The 21,166-nt window shown below is 37.6% G+C and overlaps 1 protein-coding gene across 1 annotated transcript in view; it reads left to right on the forward strand.

The window, feature by feature from the left end:
• Positions 1-985: 985 nt before the first annotated feature.
• LOC131162402 (auxin response factor 1-like) overlaps positions 986-21,166 on the forward strand; it is a 38,096-nt gene continuing 17,915 nt past the window's right edge. The window contains exons 1-13 of the mRNA XM_058118847.1: positions 986-1,340; positions 1,722-1,798; positions 15,142-15,257; positions 15,460-15,555; positions 15,684-15,740; positions 15,935-16,087; positions 16,183-16,267; positions 17,054-17,144; positions 17,239-17,403; positions 18,950-19,069; positions 19,133-19,208; positions 19,525-19,690; positions 19,803-20,323. Of these exons, the coding sequence (XP_057974830.1) occupies positions 1,753-1,798; positions 15,142-15,257; positions 15,460-15,555; positions 15,684-15,740; positions 15,935-16,087; positions 16,183-16,267; positions 17,054-17,144; positions 17,239-17,403; positions 18,950-19,069; positions 19,133-19,208; positions 19,525-19,690; positions 19,803-20,323 (1,692 nt within the window). The 5' untranslated portion in view covers positions 986-1,340; positions 1,722-1,752. The remainder of the gene's footprint in view (positions 1,341-1,721; positions 1,799-15,141; positions 15,258-15,459; positions 15,556-15,683; positions 15,741-15,934; positions 16,088-16,182; positions 16,268-17,053; positions 17,145-17,238; positions 17,404-18,949; positions 19,070-19,132; positions 19,209-19,524; positions 19,691-19,802; positions 20,324-21,166) is intronic.

Raw genomic sequence — 21,166 nt, forward strand, 5'->3', positions numbered from 1 at the left:
ATACACTAATAACAAGATTATATTTAATTAAATAGAGAAATCTTCTATTATTTTATTGAGTAAAAAATAATCAAATATTAATTAATAATAATAATAATTATTGAAATTGTTAATTAATAATCTTAATAATTGGATGAGGTATGAAAAATTAATCGACGGAGAAATTAAGGTTCACAAGTTTTTCGTAAAAGTGGAACAAGCTAGGGCTGAGATAATCCTTAGGCTTTGCCTATTTCCTAGTTTTCTTATCTTAGTTTACCCTCAAAATTTTCATTCCTCTCTTAATTTTGCTATATCTTAGTGGACACAATCTCTCAATTTGTGTGTGTGTGTGTGTGTGTTTTTTTTTGTTTTTTTCTTATTTGCGATTTTATCAAACTTTCCTTATTGATAAATCCATCAACCTTCTCCTAAATAACAAAATTTATTAATATTTTTTTTAAAAATTTTTCTCGATTTTGTCAAACCTTCCCTTATTAATAAATCTATCAACATTCCCCTAAATAACAAAATTTATTAATATTTTATTTTAAAATTTATAATTAATTTTCAATTTTGTCAAATTTTTCCTTATTGATAAATCCATAAACCTTCCCTAAATAACAAAATTTATTAACATCTTCTTTTAAAATTTATAATTAATTCTCCATTTTGTTAAACTTTCCCTTATTAATAAATCCATCAACCTTCCATATGCATAGCAAATCTTGCTAGGAGTGAAATCCACCAAGTAGCGAGATTTAAATGACAGTCCAATCTAATCTAAACGCGTGTCAAGACAAATCTCACTAGATAAAGTAGTGAAATTTGCCTATGTTTATTTTGGATGTGACATGTGATAAATCTCACTACATGATTTAACGAATAGTGAGATTACGTTAGAATTATTTTGAAAATTATTTTCCTCAAAAAGTATTATTTAATATATATTAAAAAAAAAAAAAAGATAAAAGGGGGAAAAACTCAAGCTTCTTGTGTCCCTACGAGTGAGAAGGGGAAGGGATGCGCATTGCGCACCCGTGGGGCGGGCGTGCGGAGTGAGACTTGGGTCCTCTCTGAGGAGAATGCTTTCAACTGAATGGAGGAAACGCGCCACGCCAACTCCGCTTCCGACAAAACACTCCCCTGTTCTCCTCTGCCCCTTTTCATTCCTCAACCCCACACTCAAAATTACCCAAGAAAAATAATTTTTATTTTTATTTTTTTATTTTTGTTCATCTTCAAACTTCTACATTCAGTCAATCCTTCATTCCCTCCTCTTCTTTCTCCTTCTTCTAACCCTAATCTGAATTTTCAGTGTACGCTGGTTGCTCCAGAGGACAGCCAAGCTCCCCCCACAGGTACTGTACTCTTCTTTCCCCTAATCATACAAACTATTCCGTCATCTTCTTAATTCTCCGGTTTTTTTTTTTTTTCCTTTCAGGGGTTTTTCCTTCTGGGTTTTCTTATTCTTCTGATTCTAGTTGTTCCCAGAATTTCTTAGGGAGAAACAAGGAATTTTACCGTCTAACTCTTTTAGTGTTTTTTTTCTTTTTTGGGGGTTTTCTCTGCGGATTTTTATTTGAGTGGCTCTAAATATTTTGTCTGTTGTGCTCGAAGTTTTAAAACTGTAAATAATTGTCTTCACTTGGTATCATTTGAATTCAGTCAGCTTAAGCGAGTTGGATCAATTGGATTGGTTCTGACGTACATTTTTTGTTTTGGTGTTTCATTAATGGAAGGTATTTGGTTTAAGCTGTTTGTTGGTTTTACATGGCACTCGCAGCATCAAATTGTGCGCCCAGAGGACCTAAATCAGGTTATCCCCTCTCACTTCCTTTTCCCTTCCACTGGCAAGATGAATATAATTCTAATAATCTTTGTATTGAAGCATGGATGCTTTAACTCTAATTCCTGAATGCTTAGAAATTGTTTGTTAAAACCTTTCTTGTTTTTTTTTAAAAAAAAAAAAAATCTTTAACATGACAACCTTTTGACTGGACATTTTCTTTTCTTGTAATTTGCTTGCTTGAGTCATTTGCTGTTGTGATGCCAGAGGGCAATGAGAAAGGAAGGAACAGAGGGATAGAAGAAAGTGAAATAGAAAGCAAAGATGAATAGAATAGGAAGATGAAAGAAGAGAGGGAGAAATTGCTCTAGGTGTTAGGAAGAGAGAAGAGGAAGGCAGGAAGTTTTGATTTCAAATTGATAACTCATCTTGACATACAATTACCAAATTTATATAAACCCTAAACGTGAACACATAATTACCAATTAATCCCTTAATAACGGAAAATTACACAGTGAATAAAATCTAATATAGACACCCTAGTACATCTCATATATGTATGCAGCGGTGCTCTGTCATATTTACCTAGATGAAAAGAACTAACTGTGAAGAGTGTGACTACAAAGACGGCTCTAACAGTTCGAAAACACTCTTATGAGCATTATTTTCATTGAGTTATGTAGCATCCAAAGCAAGGTGGAATTTCCACTCAACCAAGTTTATAATATATATCACTCCTGTAAAGTTTATGTCTAATGAGCATCCATTGGTAAACGGAACATGGTCAATGGGTTATTGGGTTTGTGGTTGGAGATCAATTAAAAGGACTCTTACCCATGGACTTTGTTCATTTAGTTGTTATAAGCAAAGTCAACATTAGGTAGTACCATAGTTGTCAAGTCGAGATTCTAATTGTGAATGAAAATCCCAAATTTTCATGAATCGAGAATTGAAGATCGAATTGAATCGTAATATTTGGTACAAAATTTGAAAAGTCAATTCCAATTGACTTGCACATACGTAGAAGTAAAATAGTAAAATACATTGAATTTCAACAAATTTGGATCATCCATATTGATAGTTGGAATAGCACTTCACTTTGAAGTAAGCTTTCTAAATCGTACCATGATCTTTTTCACTCATACATATATTGATATAAAAGGAAAATTAGCCATATAAACAAGATATATTATGATCTAACTATTCCACCTCTATCAAGTATCAAGTTAAGCTAGTTTTTGTGAAGCTATATCCTGTGTTATGTAACTCAAAACTAAAGCACTAAGTCTTAGAGTTCAAGTTTCACTAAAAGTTAGATAAGGTCCCATGAAAAATTTAAAAAATTGAACTTCATGTTTATGGTGTAAGTTTACATGTTTACAATAAAAAGTTCATGTGTATTCTTTCTCAAAAGAAAATAAATAAATAAGGAGAGGAATCAAGAAAAACTTAATGAAAATTGAATTTTATGGTTTTTAAGGGAATGAATCAATAGAAAACAGAAAAAATTTTAACTTCATGGATTTTAATAAAAGAATAGTCATTTTTAATGCATGGGCTTGCTCTAATAACTGAAACAAGAAGAGAAAGTAAATTAAAAAAAAAAAAAAAACATAAACCAAACTTACTAAAATATAAAAACTAATGAAAATCAAATCTTTAAATCTAGAGGAGTGGAGAGGGCAATGTGCCAACCAAAAGCTCACCCACTTAGTTGACTCTCGTTTTCTTCTCAAGACTGGTTTCCTTCTCTAACTCTAGTTTCTTCTAATCCAATGCCAAAAAAGAAAGGAGCAGAATGAGAGGTCCAGCAGACTTCTTTCTTCTCTCTTGGAGGACAAAATTGATGCACATGGCAAATAGAAGGCCACCATGAAAAAAAAAAAAGGTTCAAAACTCTTTAACTTGGGTTTTAGAGGAGTTGCATCCAAATCTTTTGATCCATATGATTCGATTCAATTCACCAATTCATCTCAATTCACTGCCTTCTATGATTTTCCCATGCGATTTGAACCAATTTATGCCTTTCTTGATACGAATCGTATGATTTGAATCAAGAACTATACGATTCTAAAAACTAAGGGTAGTATTAAGTCCCAATTGTCTTTTTTTCTTGTGCTCCGCAGCCAAGAACATATTCCGAACTATGATTAACAACCTTGATTAGCAAGCCATGCAATTTATCAACCTTCTGAAAAAACCACTTACATGTGATGTATTGAAGGTCCTAATACATGGAGTGAAATGAGATATTTTGGAGAACTGCTTAACTACAAATCTACATCAAAGATGGAATCATGTCTTCAAGCTGTTTTACAATGTCTTAAGAACAAAATCCATACTTATGCCACTTTGAGGCTTGTGTGGAAAGGAAAAGGTATAAAGACCAATATTTTGATTCCTTGATTTTGATAGTTGACTAGTATTGGAAGACTATCCTAGCTACATCCCTCTTCAAAGAAGGCCAATAGAATCTATTGGCATGATAATTTTTAAAATGGAAAATCTCTAAATGAAGTGTGATGGAGGCATAACATAGTTCCCTTGATTCGAAAACCCTTACGTGGCATTTGGTTTGTGATATCTTTTAGCTTTCTAGGGAATCTAATGTATGTCGACGTTTGTTTTGGGGTGGGAATTTGACATGGCAATAATCTCATATTCCCTAGGAATGAAGGATTCTCACAAAACATGGATTCCCCATGGTCCATCATGTATAAGAAATCCCATTCCCATTGCTTCTCTTGCCCAAACAAGTAATCACACAATATGCCTGTCATCCAGTACTTCTCGCCCTAGTTGTTGGGTCATAGACTCCGTTGCCATTGATCATAGCACAGGTATACCTAGCTTTTTCTCTACTCTTCAATATTTTGCAAATTTGCCTTGTGTTACTCTTGCTGATGGATCCACTATTGTAGTCAAGGGAGTTGGGGCTGTAAATCCTACTTCTTCTATTTCTCTTCCTTCGATTTTATAAAAACAAAGGGCAGCTTGGTGCATAAAGCTCTTGCGTATGCAAGATTCAGGGAAGGGACGGACCACAATGGGTCTATAGTATGCAACCTTCCCTTACCTTGCATTTTTGCAAGTGGTTGTTTCCACGCTTCAAACCCGTGAGGAGGTCACACGGTGACAACCTTAATGTTGCGCCTAAGCTCCCCATTGATTTTATATATTCCCAAATTTTCTTTCAATCACTAAATCCATGAATTGTTTAGTAACATTCCTCCATGATTCTGTGGTTATTTAGGATTTGAAGACGAGGAAGTCGATTGGCGGAGGGTGTGAAGTTGGTGGCCTCTATCACTTTGAGCCGCTATCTCATTCTATCGCCTGCACTACTGCTGCCACACCTTTCCAAATTCATTGTTGCTTGGGTCATCCTTCATTGGAAAAGTTAAAATGTCTTGTTCCTAGTTTGAGTTTTGTGTCTAGTCTCGATTGTGAGTCTTGTTAGTTGGGAAAGATGTAGGAGGATTGGACAAAGATAATAGATTAGGTTCTAGAAGGCAAGGCAGAGGAAGGGGCTCATCAAGGTCAACAAAACTCAAGGAATCAGAGTAGTATGGTGTAGGCTAATAATAGATGACATCAGTAGAGACAAAGAATCGATGTAAAGTAGGGCTACAACATCAATATCCATTTTGAGTATAGGAAAGCCTAGAAAAATATATTTGATAGCATGCAGATCGAATATATATGTTCCTAGAATTAATTGATAGACAAAGGACACACAACCAAATATATGAGGAGGAAGGGAGAACAAAGGAGCCTTAGGTAAGATAATTGAATATGGGATTTTACCATCAAAGATAGAGGATGACATTTTATTGATGAGGGAGCAAGCTGTGAGCACAACGTCACTCCAAAAACTTTTGAGGACATTCATTTGATATGATAGGGTATGAGTGACTTCAATAATATGTTTGTTTTTACGCTTTGCAGCTCCATTTTGTTGTGGAGTGTGGGCACAAGAGAACTGATGGATCATGCTAGAATTAGTCACATAGGTAGTGAATTGGGTACTGAAGTAATCCTTTGCATCATCACTATGAAGCATTCTAACTGACCTATTAAATTTAGTCTTTATTTGATAATAGAAAGCACAAAAGATATTAAACAACTCAAAATGATCTTTCATTAAATACGATCTAGTCATCCTGGAGTAGTCATCAACAAATGTAACAAAGTACTAAAATCCTAACTTCGACATGACATGACTAGGACCCCAGACATTGGAATGGACTAACATGAAAGGACTAAGCACCCGTTTGTTGACCTAGGAAGAAAAGTGAACACGATGATGTTTTCCTAATTGACAAGACTCACACTCAAGATTAGATACAGAATTCAACGAAGGAACTGGCTGTTTCAACTTGTTCAAGGATGGATGACCAAGGCGACAATAGGAAGAGAAAGCGACTCAACTTAGTAAATCCCATGAGCGTCATGTCCCGTGCCTATTGTTTTCTCTGTTTTCAGATCCAGAATAACCACAGAATTAGGAAAGAAGGTGGCAAAATTGTTGAGATTTTGTTAAAACGAATGACTTATCTTGAAGATAGGTCTCTCCCTCTATTTATAATGCAAAATTAAATACATTCTAATGACAATAGTACCCTTACTAATTAACATACTAACTCACTTAATAGTAATAATACTAAAAGACATAAATAACCTCTGACACTCCCTCTTAACCTATAGCATAAATGTCATATGCTCCTAGCTTTTTACAAATAAATTTAACACGAGCACTCCCAAAGCTTTGGTAAACAAATCAGCAAGCTGCATATCAAACTTCACATAAGCAGTAGTAATGAGCTTCTGCACAAGTTACTCTTGAACAAAGTGCAATCAACTTCAATGTGCTTCGTTTGCTTGTGAAAGATCCGGTTGGAGGCAATATGAAGAGCAGTTTGGTTATCACACATCGACTTCATAAGTTGAGAATGTGAAAAACCCAATTCTTCTAGCATGTTCTTCAACCAGTCAAGTTCGCAAGTAGTGTGAGCCACGACTCTATATTTTGATTTAGCACTTGACCTGACCACCATAGTTTGTTTCTTACTCTTCCAAGAAACCAAATTACCGCCAACCAAGATACAATTTTCAATTGTGGATCTTCGATCGGAAGGCGACCTAGCCCAATCTGCATCTATATATTCATGGATATAAGTGTGAACCTAATCACAATATAAAAGACCTCTCCCAAGTGCACCTTTGATATCTCAAGATGTGAATTACTGCGTCCCAATAATTTGTCCTCGGAGAACCTAGAAATTGACTCAAAACACTTATTGCAAAAGAAATATCCGACTGAGTGATTGTGAGATAATTCAACTTTCTAAAAAATCTTCGGTATTGTCCAGGATTAGGTGGCAAATCACCCATATCCGACACTAACTTCTTGTTAGAATCCATGGGTGTATCAACCGGTTTATATCCCAACAATTCAATTTCATCGAACAGATCAAGAACATACATCCTCTGTGACAAAACAGTTCTTATACAAGATTTGAATACTTCTATACTCGAGAAGTATTTTAACGGTCCCAAACCATGCTCTAGGAGACTGTTTCATGCCATATAATGTCTTCTTGAGTTGACACACTAAGCCTGACTCTCCCTGAGCAACAAACCCAGGTGGTTGCTCCATATAGACCTCCTCCTCAAGGTTACCATGCTAGAAGGCATTCTTCACATCTAATTGGTGCAGAGGTCAATGACAAGTAGTAGCCAAGGAGATGAATAGACACAAATAACTTGGAACAATATTTTATTAAATATAGCCAAGTCACTCTTGAATAGTCATCCACAAAGGTTACAAAGCACCGAAAACCCAACTTAGACATACTTTACTAGGACACTAGGACCCCAAACATCAGAATGAAGTTAATGAACTAACATAAAGGGCTTGCAGCCCATTTATTGACTCAGGAAGTGAAAGGGACATGATGGTGCTTTACCAACTGACAAGACTCACAATCAAGACAAGACACAGAACACAGATCAAGGACAAGACATTTTAACTGTTCTAGTGAAGGATGACAAGACGACAATGAATTTGGAGAGGTGTGGTAGTAGCAGTGTAGGCAGTAGAAGGAGATAGCAGCTCACAGTGATAAAGTCCACCAGCTTCGCACCCTTCGCCAACCGTCTTCGTCGTCTTTAAATCTTGAATAACGACATAATTAGGGAAATGTCACTGAACAATTCATGGATTTAGTAATCTTGCTAATGGACATACGATTGAAAGGAAATTTAGGAATATATGAAATTGAAGGAAGAGAAGTGAAAGAAGTGGGATTTAGAGTCCTAATTCGCTTGATTGCAGTGGTGGATGCATCAGCAAGAGTAACACAAGGTAAATTTGCAGGTTATTGAAGTGTGGATAAGAAGCGGGTATACCTATGATATGATCAGCGGCAGCGAGTCTATGACCCAAGGACTAGGACGAGAAGTAGTGGATGATAGATATACTGTGGGATTACTTGTTTGGATAAGAGATGTAATGGGAAGACAAGCTTGTTGTGACGCTTTATACTGCTAGGACTTGGAATACTCTTCCTCTGACATGGATACAGTTTGTTGCCCTCCACTCTATCCCAAAGGTGTGGAGTTGGTGGTGGCTGCATTGGCTGTCCCCAAAGGTGTGAAGTCAATAGTGGCTGCATTGGCAACACGTGAAGGTCTACTATGGAGATCCCAACACTGCTCAAGAGTCTGATTACTCTGTCCAAAATGTGTGCACTTGCAAGAAGTGCGTTTACCTCGTCCGTCTCTACCACCACGACCACTCGAACGACCTCAATAACTTTTGCAGTGGTTTGGTAGAGAACTAGGATCATCCTGTGTAGCAAAGATTGTCCTCTTCTAGCTAGATGCAAAGCAGGAGAATGTGTGCTAAAGAAAGCATGAAGGACACAAGAATAAACATCGGCAAATGATGGAAGGTCGACACTATTAAGTATTTGAGACCGGACTGCCTCAAACTTGGGTCTCAACTCTCAAGCCTGCTAAAACCTGAAGGACTGTCATCTGCTTCCTTTGCTTCTGCATTTCATGAACGTCGGCAGTTATAGGTTTCATGACGTTAAGTTCCTCATGGATACGCTTCATCTCTCCAAAATAATCTACAATGCTCCTACCTCCTTGTTGTAATTGGAAGTACTCCTGGGATAAATCATATATACTTGTAATGTTACTAGAGTATAGAAGCTTGACATAATCCCAAACCTCCTTGCAATGTGGCTATGGAAGTGCTCTGGGGATAAACCATATATACTTCTAATGTTACTAGAGTATAGAAGCTTGACATAATCCCAAACCTCCTTGCAATGTGGCTAGTGGTAGCAGAATCGATAACCCAAGGACTAGTGGGAAAGATACTAGATGACGCACAGACTGTTGGATTACCTTTCTGGGCAAAAGATGCAATGTGATAAGATGCTTGTTGAGATGATTGATACCGTAGAAACTTACTCCTCCTTTGATATAGTCACAGGATGCGGTTCACTCAAACAAGTGAGTACCGATGGTACCATACTATTGGGATTTGCAAACTCCATCCCAACACTCACAAACTTTGACCAATGATAACAAGATTAATTGCTGGAACAATAAGAACAACCACGAACAAAGGGTCCCATCATGAATGAGTCACAAATAAATCAATACAAGGCTGCCACAGCACCAAGAAACCTAGACACAGCTCCAAGAAACTAACACACAGTACTGGAACAATTGGAGCAACGACAAACAAGGTGAACCACCGAAACTACCACGGTCAAGTCACCAACAAACTTATATAACACTGCCACAGCCTCACAAAAACATCTTATGAACACTGCCACTGCTGCAAGAGACTCACTAATGGCCGTTACTAACACCGGACAACAACTAACAGATTACCACAACTGCATGGTTGAAAAAGATTGGATTTTGATTAAACCACATGTCCAATGGCTTGATATTATGGTCTATGGAAGGAATTAGAGTATCGAATCGATAACACAGAAAATATCTCTGTTTCAGACCCAATAAACTCAATAATCATTGACAAACAGCTTCAGGAAGCATCAAACAACGATTCGTCAGGTGCTGCACATGAGCAATTAAAAAAGGTGAGATTGTTGGAAAAAAACATCATGAAAAACTTCATTAATATGTTTATAGAGGGATTCGAGCACTGCTGGATGAATTCAGGTAAAAAAACATGCCTGAAAGTGGTTTCTTGTGCTGATGCGTGGGGTCGGTCCTTGCAGCCTTCGACCAGTGTGTGATAGCACATGAGGCACTCTCTGGAGATGGGATTTAAGGTGGGGGCGGGGGGGGAGGAGATCATCAGTGTCTGTGGGTGACTGTGGTGTTATTTTTACAAAATCTATCGTAGATTTTGTGTTTTGGAGCTGGCAGTGTTGCCCAGGAAATTTCCAGCGACCAGCCTGACTTCCGGCAGTTGCTGACTGTTTTTATAGGGCTATAATGTTGCTGAAAATCTTCTATGATGGTAAACATGCAGTGGATTTAGGGTTTTAGGCTTCAGTTTCGATGCTGATTGTAACAATTAGGATTGAGGTCTCAGAATCATGCTCTGATACCTTGTGAATAACTGGGTAAAATGGAAGACCTAACCTGAATGGTAGGTCTCTCCCTCTATTTATAATATATGTCAAGTACAATACCAGTGACCATAATACCCTTACTAACTCACACTTACATAACACTAACACACAATAATAATGCTAAATGACTAAATAACCATCAGTAGGGTGGTCTCCATTCATAGGGTTGGACTCTAAAAGGAGGAGGCAATGGTCAGAGGTGGGTCTAGGGAGGATTTTATGTATTAGAGATATGGAAAAGCATCCTCCCACTCATTATGGAATAAAAATTTATCAATATGGGAGCAAGCCAATCTAGTCCCCGATCCCAGAAGCTCCCGAAGTGAAATGATAGTTAGCATTAGGGAGGTCTCTAAGCTTATAATCCACGATAAAGAAGTCAAACTTTCCCTTGCTCGTAGAGGTCCTAGGGTTCCCTAGGATCTCTCTTTAATTGTGAGGCACATTGAACCACACGCCCCCCCCCCGGCGGGTCCCACGCAAAAAAAAGAAAGAAGAAAAAGATCCCCCATGGCCTATTAAGTTCTACACAACCCAAAAACGTCTACTAGCTCCTTAAGGAATTGTGTAACGACGCGGCCCTTTAAACGGACCTAGACTGCCATCCATTATGCATAATACTTGTATTTGATACACATACATAGACAACCCGCCCTGAACAGGGACATATGGGTGTAATTCATACACAACAGTCATTCAAAAATAGCGGAAGACATAAACATCCATTAGGATTTCTAATAGACATATACCAGAGTTTACTAACCGTATGTTCTAATACATACATCCATACTGAAACTATAACCAGTTCTTACAATCTCCCAAAAAGGTGTTCCAAACTAATATTATTATACACATAGAGCACTTACGCAAACTAAATCAAAACAATCTTCCAAGTCCTTCCAAGCAACTAGGACCGACGTCCAGTAGGACCTGAAAACATTGGTTGTATAATGGGGTGAGACACTTCTCAGTAGGGCGGAAGATATTACTATCAGTGTGTGACCACATGCTTTTATGTCAACTTAAAACAGATACATTCAAGGAATATTTTTCAATACCGAACTACAATAGATATATCATCATAAATACTATAAAATTCCCATATTAGTTTTTAAATCATGTATATGAATATTAAGAACGACGAACAGCTTGGTATGACATATTACGCCTATTTACCCCGTGGCACGGGTTGTGCACTGATACTCTGACAATGCCCTATTCGTGCAGGCACTGTCAAGTATCTCATATATAGTCCGGCTGCCCCCATCTGGTCCATTATTTCACCAGTGGTTTCATACTCCTGCTAGCCGACTATCTACGTACCCACACTGATTCTCATGTGTGGTTGCACTGTACTCACTAGCTACGGTACTGTGCCTTATGTGGCGGTAGTATCTTTCAACCCCTTTTCGCAGAAGTATTTTTCAACTTCTTCACAGAAGTATCTTTCAACTCCTTTTGGTAGCTAGCTGTGGTTCCATTTATCATATATATATAATTTATAACAAAACATAATAACCTGTGCAATTCCAGTATTTTCGCAATCTCATTAGTGAACTAAACAAGCATTATTTCTTTCTTACAAATTGAGGTATCAATCGGCACATGTACTTTCGGCTTACCCCTTTTCACATATAAAGCTTGGTATTTGACCGGCACCTATATTTTACAGTTTCAGATAGTATAATGGAACCTTAGTTCCTATAGTTCATAACTATATATACCAATGCATTATAAGTCCATTTAATAGCATATATCACGTTCATTTCGTCAAAAATTGTTTTAAGAAGTAATCGATTCAAGAAGTCATTTAAATGAAAATGAGGGTTCAAGCATCTCCTACTAGTAGTTTAAAGCAACTAGGTAAGTTTTTAAAACGTTTGGAGATCATGTGCAAAAATCCCTAAATTTACCAAAACCGTAAAAATAATTAAACTGACACTTTTACCCAGTAGAATTTTGCAAACGAATAGTCATAACGTGCATAATAGTATAGACTATAGTTTTACAGGTTTACTTTTCAAAATAAACTGATGTAAACAAATCCCCTTACCTTAAACTTGAAACCGAAACACGAACGAACCGATCGAAAACAATGACTCGGGGTCCCCAAAACCTAAAACCCGAAGAACAATACTTCAATATAATTTCCTATACTACCGATCTACCGAATCAAAACCGAATTCAGACCCTTACCTCGATTTTAGGGAAAATCCCGAAATTCCACGAATGAAGATCCGCTTCACAATAAATGTAGAGATTCTCCTCCTGACCCACGTGGTAACGATGGATCATGGATTCCGGCAACGGATGACGCGAAATCCTAAAGAGAGAATGAGAGACCCTATAGAATAAAACCTAACTTAGCCTTTAAGTAATCTAAATAAATATCTCCTTCAAGATATTTATATATAAATATCTCAAAATATCTCCTTTCAAAATATCTTCTCCAAAATATCTCCTCCAAAATATCTCTTTATTTATTTATGTTTTTATTTTTTGGGTCGGGTTACTACAAATTGGCTCCTCAAAGGTACGACATTGAGGCCATACATAGAAGTGAACCACCATTCCCTCGCATCTCTAATGTCTAGGAGGATTGACAGAGACTAGGACCCCTTAAGGACTTTCTTATTGGATGCAACTCTAGTTTCCCAAACAATAATTTTGCCCCCTGACATCTCCGATGAAGGAAGATACATTCGATCTTTATTTCTATTGTCTTTGGAACTTCTGGTGAAGAAATGATCAACTTCCCTTAGCTTAGTTTCTTGGAGAAACAAAATTTCTCGGGGTGGCTTTTCAGAAAAGCACCTTTACCACTCTCCTCTTGCCCCGACTACCTAGACCACATTTCGAAGCAAGGATCTTCATTTACACACATAATATCCTTGGAGGACTTACCTCCCTTGTCATATTCAACTGATGAAACAAGTATCCCAACTCCTGCCTAAGTTTCTTAGCCTTTTTCTATCCTTGAATCCTCTTACGTAAGACTAGTCCTTTGACCTCTCAAACCAAAGCTAGGTCCAGATTTTCCAAGAAGTCCTTGGCTTCTAGGTTTTCCTTCTCATCTTTTAATAGGTCCATGGATAAGGAAGAACCCTCCTCCAATGGCTACTTATGGTACAAAGGTGCTTCCAGGCTATTTTGAGATTCCAATTGAAGAGGTTATACACACAACAAGATGATGTGTGGCTTGTAAGGTTTCTATAGAATTGTGTACTAGATCAAAGGAATGATGTTTTGGGAATGAATTACGTATATTAGGAGACTCCAAGGTTGCCCTTGTTTTGATAAAAACCCCACTCCCTAATAGGACTTGATCTTCCTGCATTCTGCTGAGAGTCCCTTCAAGATCTCCTCTTTCGATCTAGTCCTGGCCTAGGACGAAGGGGAGTTGCTCTCCTCCCTCAAAATAATTGTTCCATCGACATTGATCTTCAAATCAGCTAACGTGGGCGCCTTGGCCTTCCACACTGATTTGGCTTTTATACAAACTTGGACCCTTCTTTAAATCCTTTTTGAGCCTTGTCTCAAATTGTCTTAGAAGGTATGTCTTTGTTAGCTAAGCGCCCGCCTAATTATTTTCCTCTCTACTCCTGTGGGCTTAATCACATGGCCCCAAGGATGGCCTAGACCCTTTCATCCCATTCAAATTTGGATCTCTAAGGAGGAAAGCTGATGATCTGTACATCCCTCTTGATCTTTCAGCCTACCTGAATTAGGATGTCTCCTCTCTAGTCATCAAATGACTCATTCTACTCACTGGTGGTTCAATCCTAAAAACTTGGATTTTTTGTTGTTTAGGGTTGAGTGGTTGCTGATATTAGGTGATCTACTATCTAGGCATCTCAATTGTGGGTCCTTTGTGATTTCCCTCTGCCATCAAACTTGCTCATTGTTGCTTCCTAGAAAGCTCTCTAGCTAGATACCTCCATGCATTTGGATACATTCAGAGCTCAAAGCCCCTTTATGAGGTATTTTCTCTACAAAATGAATCTTCCGAAGCCATGACAAAGCAAGATGATGTAGTTTGAAGTTTGATGAATTCTCGTCCTGGAGTTTGATGGCTTTGTGAAGAGGAAGAGAGAAGTTCCTTCTCCAGCCATCTTTGATCCTCTTCAGAAATTGAAACTGAGATTCATCTTTGTCTAATTCTCTCAATAATGTGCCATCCTTTGCCTTTCTCTTCTAAAGAGAGCCTTTTTTTTTTTTGTGTGGATCAAGATACTGGGATACATTAGATTGCCGAGGATGAGTGATGAGTAGGTTTGGGTATGGGCTTTTAGGGTTTTCTATGAATATAAGAAAGGGCCATGGGAAAAGGTGATGATATAGGTTTCCCTGTTTGGGGGGGTATAGATTGGGAGGCAAAGTATGTGCAGCCATGGTTGTGAGGTCAGTGGCGAGTGATGACAGAGGGGAGGAGGAGAAACCAGCCCCAATTTTATTTATTTTTACAGAAATAAAGTCATAGTTCCACTAATATTTGATTTTAAGATCTGAAAAATTTTGTACTGTAGGTCCAATTCCCAGTCTTCCAGCCGAAATTTACCTTAAGCAGATGCCAGACATCTATTCCTTGGGATTATGTTTTCTAAGAACAGGCTAGGATTCAAATATTGACTGTCATAGTTAATGGAAAATGATGCTTAATACGAGTATTAATCTAGACTCGTGTCTGTATTTTTTGTTTTTTCTTTTCTTGTCATGTATTAATTCTTTAATTCTTTATGTTCACAGGGTTCACAAATGATGCTCTGTACAAGGAACTTTGGCATGCTTGTGCGGGACCATTGGTTAATGTGCCTCGTCAAGGGGAGCGTGTATATTACTTTCCTCAAGGCCATATGGAACAGGCAGGCTTTGAATGCTTTTTATACTTTTCTGAGAAGTTTCATTCCTTCTTTGACATATTGGATCTTGAGGCTTTTGGATAAATTTTCTGTTTCAGTCAGAACATGTGACAATGTTGGTGGTCTGCATAATTGTTCAAAAGAGCAACTAGTTGGTTTACAATTTTATCTAGAAATTCCTTTTCACATTTTCTCTTTTTTGCAGCTTGAAGCATCAATGCATGAAGGTCTGGAAGAACAGATGCCTTCATTTAATTTGCCATCTAAAATCCTCTGCAAAGTTGTTAATATTCAGCTCCGGGTCAGATGTTTAAATTTTATATAAATGATCAAGTATTTTGTTCCTCAAAATTTCCATGTTGGTGCAAGATTTTATGAAAAATTTCCTTCATAATTTTAACATTGATTATCATTTTTTTGAAACTATAGGCTGAACCAGAAACAGACGAAGTTTATGCACAAATTGCTTTACTACCTGATTCAAATGTGAGAACTCTGTCTGTCTGTCTGTCTCTCTCTCTCTCTCTCTCCACATGTGCACACACTTGCAAATACACACAGCGACCTTTTACCTATTATGCTGCAGGTTTCAACCTTGATATATGCATAAATAGATTTAAAGCTTTTTACATCATTCTCTCTGTGCATGCTTACATGTTGCTTTTATTCACCTGGATTAGCAAAGTGAGATAACTACGCCAGATCCTCCTCTTCCGGAACCTGAAAGATGTAGAGTCCATTCATTTTGCAAGACACTCACTGCTTCCGACACAAGCACCCATGGAGGATTCTCTGTTCTTCGAAGGCATGCAGATGAATGCTTGCCACCACTGGTGAGCCTTATGTTATACCATTGTTTCTGTTGTTTTGTCATATTCATCATTGCAGTTGTCTTCTCTTGCTTAACTTTGTTCTTATTTGTGGTCAGGATATGTCTCAGAATCCTCCATGGCAAGAATTAGTTGCGAAAGATTTGCACGGAAATGAGTGGCATTTTCGTCATATTTTTCGAGGTTAAGCTTCCTTTATGAGAAAATTGTTTTGGGCAGCCTGTTACTTGAGAACGACATATGCACCACTATACAACATGGTGGCTCCAAAATGTCTGGAACATGCTTGCCTGTTCTTGAAAATAGAATCCTGCATCTGAACATGTTGGTGTTTCCAACACTGCAATTAATGCAAAATAGAGGTCCCTTGTATGCTAGTCAAGAACTTATGGTCTGATCATACTAGATGTTGTTTATCCTTTTATGTTGCTTTTACTCCCTGTTGCCAGAATTAAATTTAAGATTATTAAGTGCCTGAAACTGTTCTTAAAAATGAGAAGGCAAATTGAATTTTTTTCCCTAAAGAATGAGGAAAAGATGAATAAGGAAAGCAAAAGACCTCTGATTTAGCATATCCTAAAAAGCTGTGGGGTTTTAATAAAAATCATTTTTTTCTTTCCTATTCTTGTTCACTGTGGATGCCATAGCTATTGGTTTAGTTTTGCATTTTATTCTGTCAAGAACAATTTTCCCTTAAAAGTTTAACTTGTTGGAATTATATTTCCCCACTGGATGTTTATTCACAAAAAGCTTCTTGCAATAGCATTGCATCCCTCAGTATCATGTACTGTATTTGCTATAAGTTTAAATTTACCTGCATATTAGCACATATGTCTGTTGTGATGTAGCTTGTAGAGCTTGAAGATTTAATTAGCATTTTCTTGTAATTGCTGTTAACTAGTTTTGCCTCGGGGGGATTAATATTGCAAATCTATGTACTGCTAAATACAAGGTCAATGTTCTTTGCAGGGCAACCTAGACGCCATTTGCTTACAACTGGGTGGAGTGTGTTTGTTAGTTCCAAGAGACTAGTAGCAGGAGATGCATTTATATTCCTGAGGTAGGTTAAATTGTGGACGATGTTGTTGAAAACTTCTATTTCTTTCCTTTTTTTTCCCCCCTTAACAATTACCATTTGTCTTGTATTTTGATAGAGGTGAAAACGGAGAATTGCGTGTTGGTGTACGGAGGCTTTTAAGACAACTCAGCAATATGCCAGCATCTGTAATATCCAGTCATAGCATGCATGTTGGAGTCCTTGCTACTGCATCTCATGCCATTACTACTGGCACCCTATTCTCTGTTTTCTATAAGCCAAGGTTTATCTCACCTCCGGATGTGTGTGTGTGTGTGTGTGTATTTATTTGCTGCAGAAGTTTTGCTTTTTTTTTTTTGAAGTAAGAGTTAATGATGAAGTGTGATGAAAATACAAACTAAATTGTATGCTGTTGGAAAAATGGAGTGGGAGAAAGGAGAGAGTTAATAAAGCGAAAAGCTTGAGAAGGGAGGAGTATGTATCTATCTGTGGGATAGTGGAATAAAGAGAAAAGCTTGAGAATGGGAGAAGTATGTATCTATCTGTGGGATAGTGGGATTAAAAGGTGGCTTGTTATTTAGATTTGCTGATGTAAGAAAAATTTTGAATTACATTTTTATCTTTCAAGATGTGCGAAATTGCAAGTTAAACTATTATATCTTTGACTGGGAAATTAGCTGTGGACATTTTACAGATTAACATTTTATACTGGTGTGCATGCGCATGCATGGGCCTGTGTTGCTGTCTGTATGATGCTCTCTGTATAAGTGTATGTTTGGGAAAATGCTGTTATGAGCCTGTGAGTTAGCTCCTTTTCCAAGAGCTAGGACACATGGGGCCCGCATAGGACTGCAAAAAGATAGATAAAACATTTATTTTTGTAAGAATGCAAGAAGTGTAGCTTGCATTTTTAATCTTAATAAAGGCTTGAAATCTCTTTCAATTAATAGTTTATGCTTTGAACATTCTTTGAGAACAGAGAAATTGTGATGATGTTTTATGAATGACAAATTATGCAAGTGTTGTGGCAAAATGGATCATTCTTTCATGCCACTGGAGCAAGCTGATCAGTCTAGCAGCACTCGACCTAAACCAAGCATGGGCTGGGTGTAGGACTAGTGCTGTGGCAGCCATCGCAACCTTTGAGAATGGGCCTTATTTGTCTTTCAAACCCACCTACCAAAATTGTAGCTTTAGTCTTCTGATGGTTAGCAGATTTTATTGGCTGAGACTGATGCTTCAAAACATCAGCAGTTACAGATCAGAGTCAGCCTCGGATCTGACATGCATGTCCTTGTGTGATGGAAATATTATATTTTCCCTTTTTTTGGGGAGATGATTATTGCAGTAAGCATCAGAAATATTCAATGTGGCAAGAAGGGCCCTCCAAATATTGACATATTGCACTGTGCACAGTTTCTTAATTGGGAGGTGGAGATCTTAAGGGTTTTTTTTTTTTCCTGGCTGTCTATAGAAGAAAGAGCATGTAGCTGACTCCACCTAGTGAGACTTTGAGGCTTGGTTTATTGTTGTTGTTGCATTAAATGTATTGATTTTTTTTTAATTAAAGGGAAAAAAATCCTGCATGCGATTTTTTTTTTCGTTTAGGTCATATTCAAATGTGCCCTTTCCTTACTTTAGTATGTACAGTTACAGACCTTGAGTGAATGTGTTTGTCAGAAAAACAAGCTGACTTGTACAGACATTTAATATTTTTAAATTCATAGGGTGTTGGTTTATCTTCCAGTTCTCTTGTTTCTACTACACAAGTGGAAGGAGATTTTTATGGAAAAAAGGTATTTACTGGTTTTAATATTTGTTAATGCCAGAACAAGTCCATCTGAATTTATTGTGAGTGTCAACAAATATCTTGAAGCTCAGAATCACAAGTTTTCTGTTGGGATGAGATTTAATATGAGATTTGAGGGTGATGAAGCTCCCGAAAGGAGGTAATGTGCACTTGTTTTATTATGCATCCTAGAGGAATATGTATTCACCAAAAACATTTTCAGGTTCAGCGGGACAATAATTGCTGCTGGGGGTCCTGAATCATCAAGATGGGCTGATTCTGAATGGAGATCCTTAAAGGTAAATAAATTTCTACATGATGTTGTTCTGATGCCATAGCAAATTTTTTGGGCTCAATAAACCCGTAGACTGTCATTCGGCTTCATGATTAGGTGTGACAGTCATACTGAGTCTCCACAATACTCTTGTACCTTGCTGTTGTTAGACTTTGAACCTTTATCCTTATGAGGCCTTGAGTTCATTATGTTTCTGCCTTTGTGGTTTAGTATTTAAAAAAAGTACTTATCCCGACTTCATTGTGATGACCGAGAATTCGGGAGTGTCTCCTGTTTGCATGTGTGTCTTGAATCATCACTAGACCATTTTCCATGTGCAGGTCCAATGGGATGAACCTTCAGCTATTTTAAGGCCAGAAAGGGTATCACTGTGGGAATTGGAGCCAATTGCGGAAGCTACTCCTTCAATGTCTCAATCTGTGCAAAGGAGCAAACGGACACGTTCACCTACTCTGTCTTCACCAGCACGAGAGCTTTCGGCTTCTGGTGTGAATTACTTTCTAGTGCTGCACTAATTTTTTTCCCCTTTATTGTGATGCTTAAAGCTTTCATATATTGTTTATTTCACATTTTTTTTTCCCTTTTTTTATACCATTAGGCATTTGGAAATCACCTGTTGGGTCTTCATCGGATCCATCATGTTCCCATTCACGGGATCTGCAACCATCATTGAGATTAAGAACCATAGTGTCCTCAACTTTAAATGCCCATCCTCTTGGGCTAACAGGAAATGGTTCTGCTACTGCTGTTTCCAGCAATCCAGCATATTGGTCTCAACAATTAGAGACTCGAGCAGTGTCTGCTACCTGCGCTGCTAATAAAGAGATTGGCAAAAAAAAGCAACCAGAAGTTAGCAATGGATGCAGGCTGTTTGGTGTCCAGCTGGTTGACAGTTGCACTACAGAAGAGGCCTTGCCTGTGATGACAAAAACCGCCAGAGCAGCCAGGGATCAGCCACTTTCATCTTTAGATGGTGACTCTGACCAGCAATCTCAACCTTCAAATACTAGTCAATCTGGCATTCCTGCAGTAAGCAACGATCCGGAGAAATCTTGCCTGAGATCTCACCTTGATGTGCAAAGCAGGCAAGATAGCAGGCAAACACGAAGCTGCACTAAGGTAATTGACGTCATTAACTGTCCTCTCCACCAAGAACCCAAAAAAACCCTTAAAAAGGGGAAAGAAATGTGGTTCTTTTCTTGATATGACTGCGCACTAGATGCTTCAAATTAAGCTTCAGTTATTTATGTAAAAATTATTTTATTAAGAGAGAGAGAGAGAGGAATACAAACTGAAGGAGGACAAGAAGTCTTCTAGAATCTAGACTAACAAAAGAAGGAAAAAAAAAAAAAACAGCAGGAAGGGGGGAAAATGCCTCCCTGTTTGATATGACTTATATACAAATCGCCCTTCTTCAATCCCTTAGAATAGTCCACCTTAGGTTGTCCAACTCTCTTTGACTGCTCATTTTCTTCTTGCCAAGATCTGGCAGACCTAAATTGTTCCTACCAAGATGTCTTGGATCTTATTTCACTTTTATCATTTGAAGCTGTCTCTGGAGATATTCACCTGACTGCTAACAGCATTGACATTACTTCCATCATCATTAAATAAAATATTTCCTTCTAATTATATTGTTGAGATCTAAAATATGAGAAGCGTTATCTGCATGTTGTTCCGTAATTTTGTTTTACGACAGAAAAGAAATATATTAAGGAAGAAGAATATAGAGAGTTACAACCTATGAGAGGACAAGAAATCTTTAGAAAGAAAGCAGTAAAAAGAAAAAAGAACTATTAGAACCTAATTAAGCAGACCCCTCTTGAAACCTGTCGGATTTCTAAGGAATAAATTAGGAAATTCTATTTTTTAAAATCTGAAATTACTATTTCAGTTTCTAGTAGTTTCAGTTTCCTGTTTTCTAGCCTAGAGATCTGCTGATTTGATTTGCTGATTTTGTGG

Source organism: Malania oleifera, chromosome 8 (genome assembly GCF_029873635.1).
Source record: "Malania oleifera isolate guangnan ecotype guangnan chromosome 8, ASM2987363v1, whole genome shotgun sequence".
In the NCBI taxonomy this organism is placed as follows: domain Eukaryota; kingdom Viridiplantae; phylum Streptophyta; class Magnoliopsida; order Santalales; family Ximeniaceae; genus Malania; species Malania oleifera.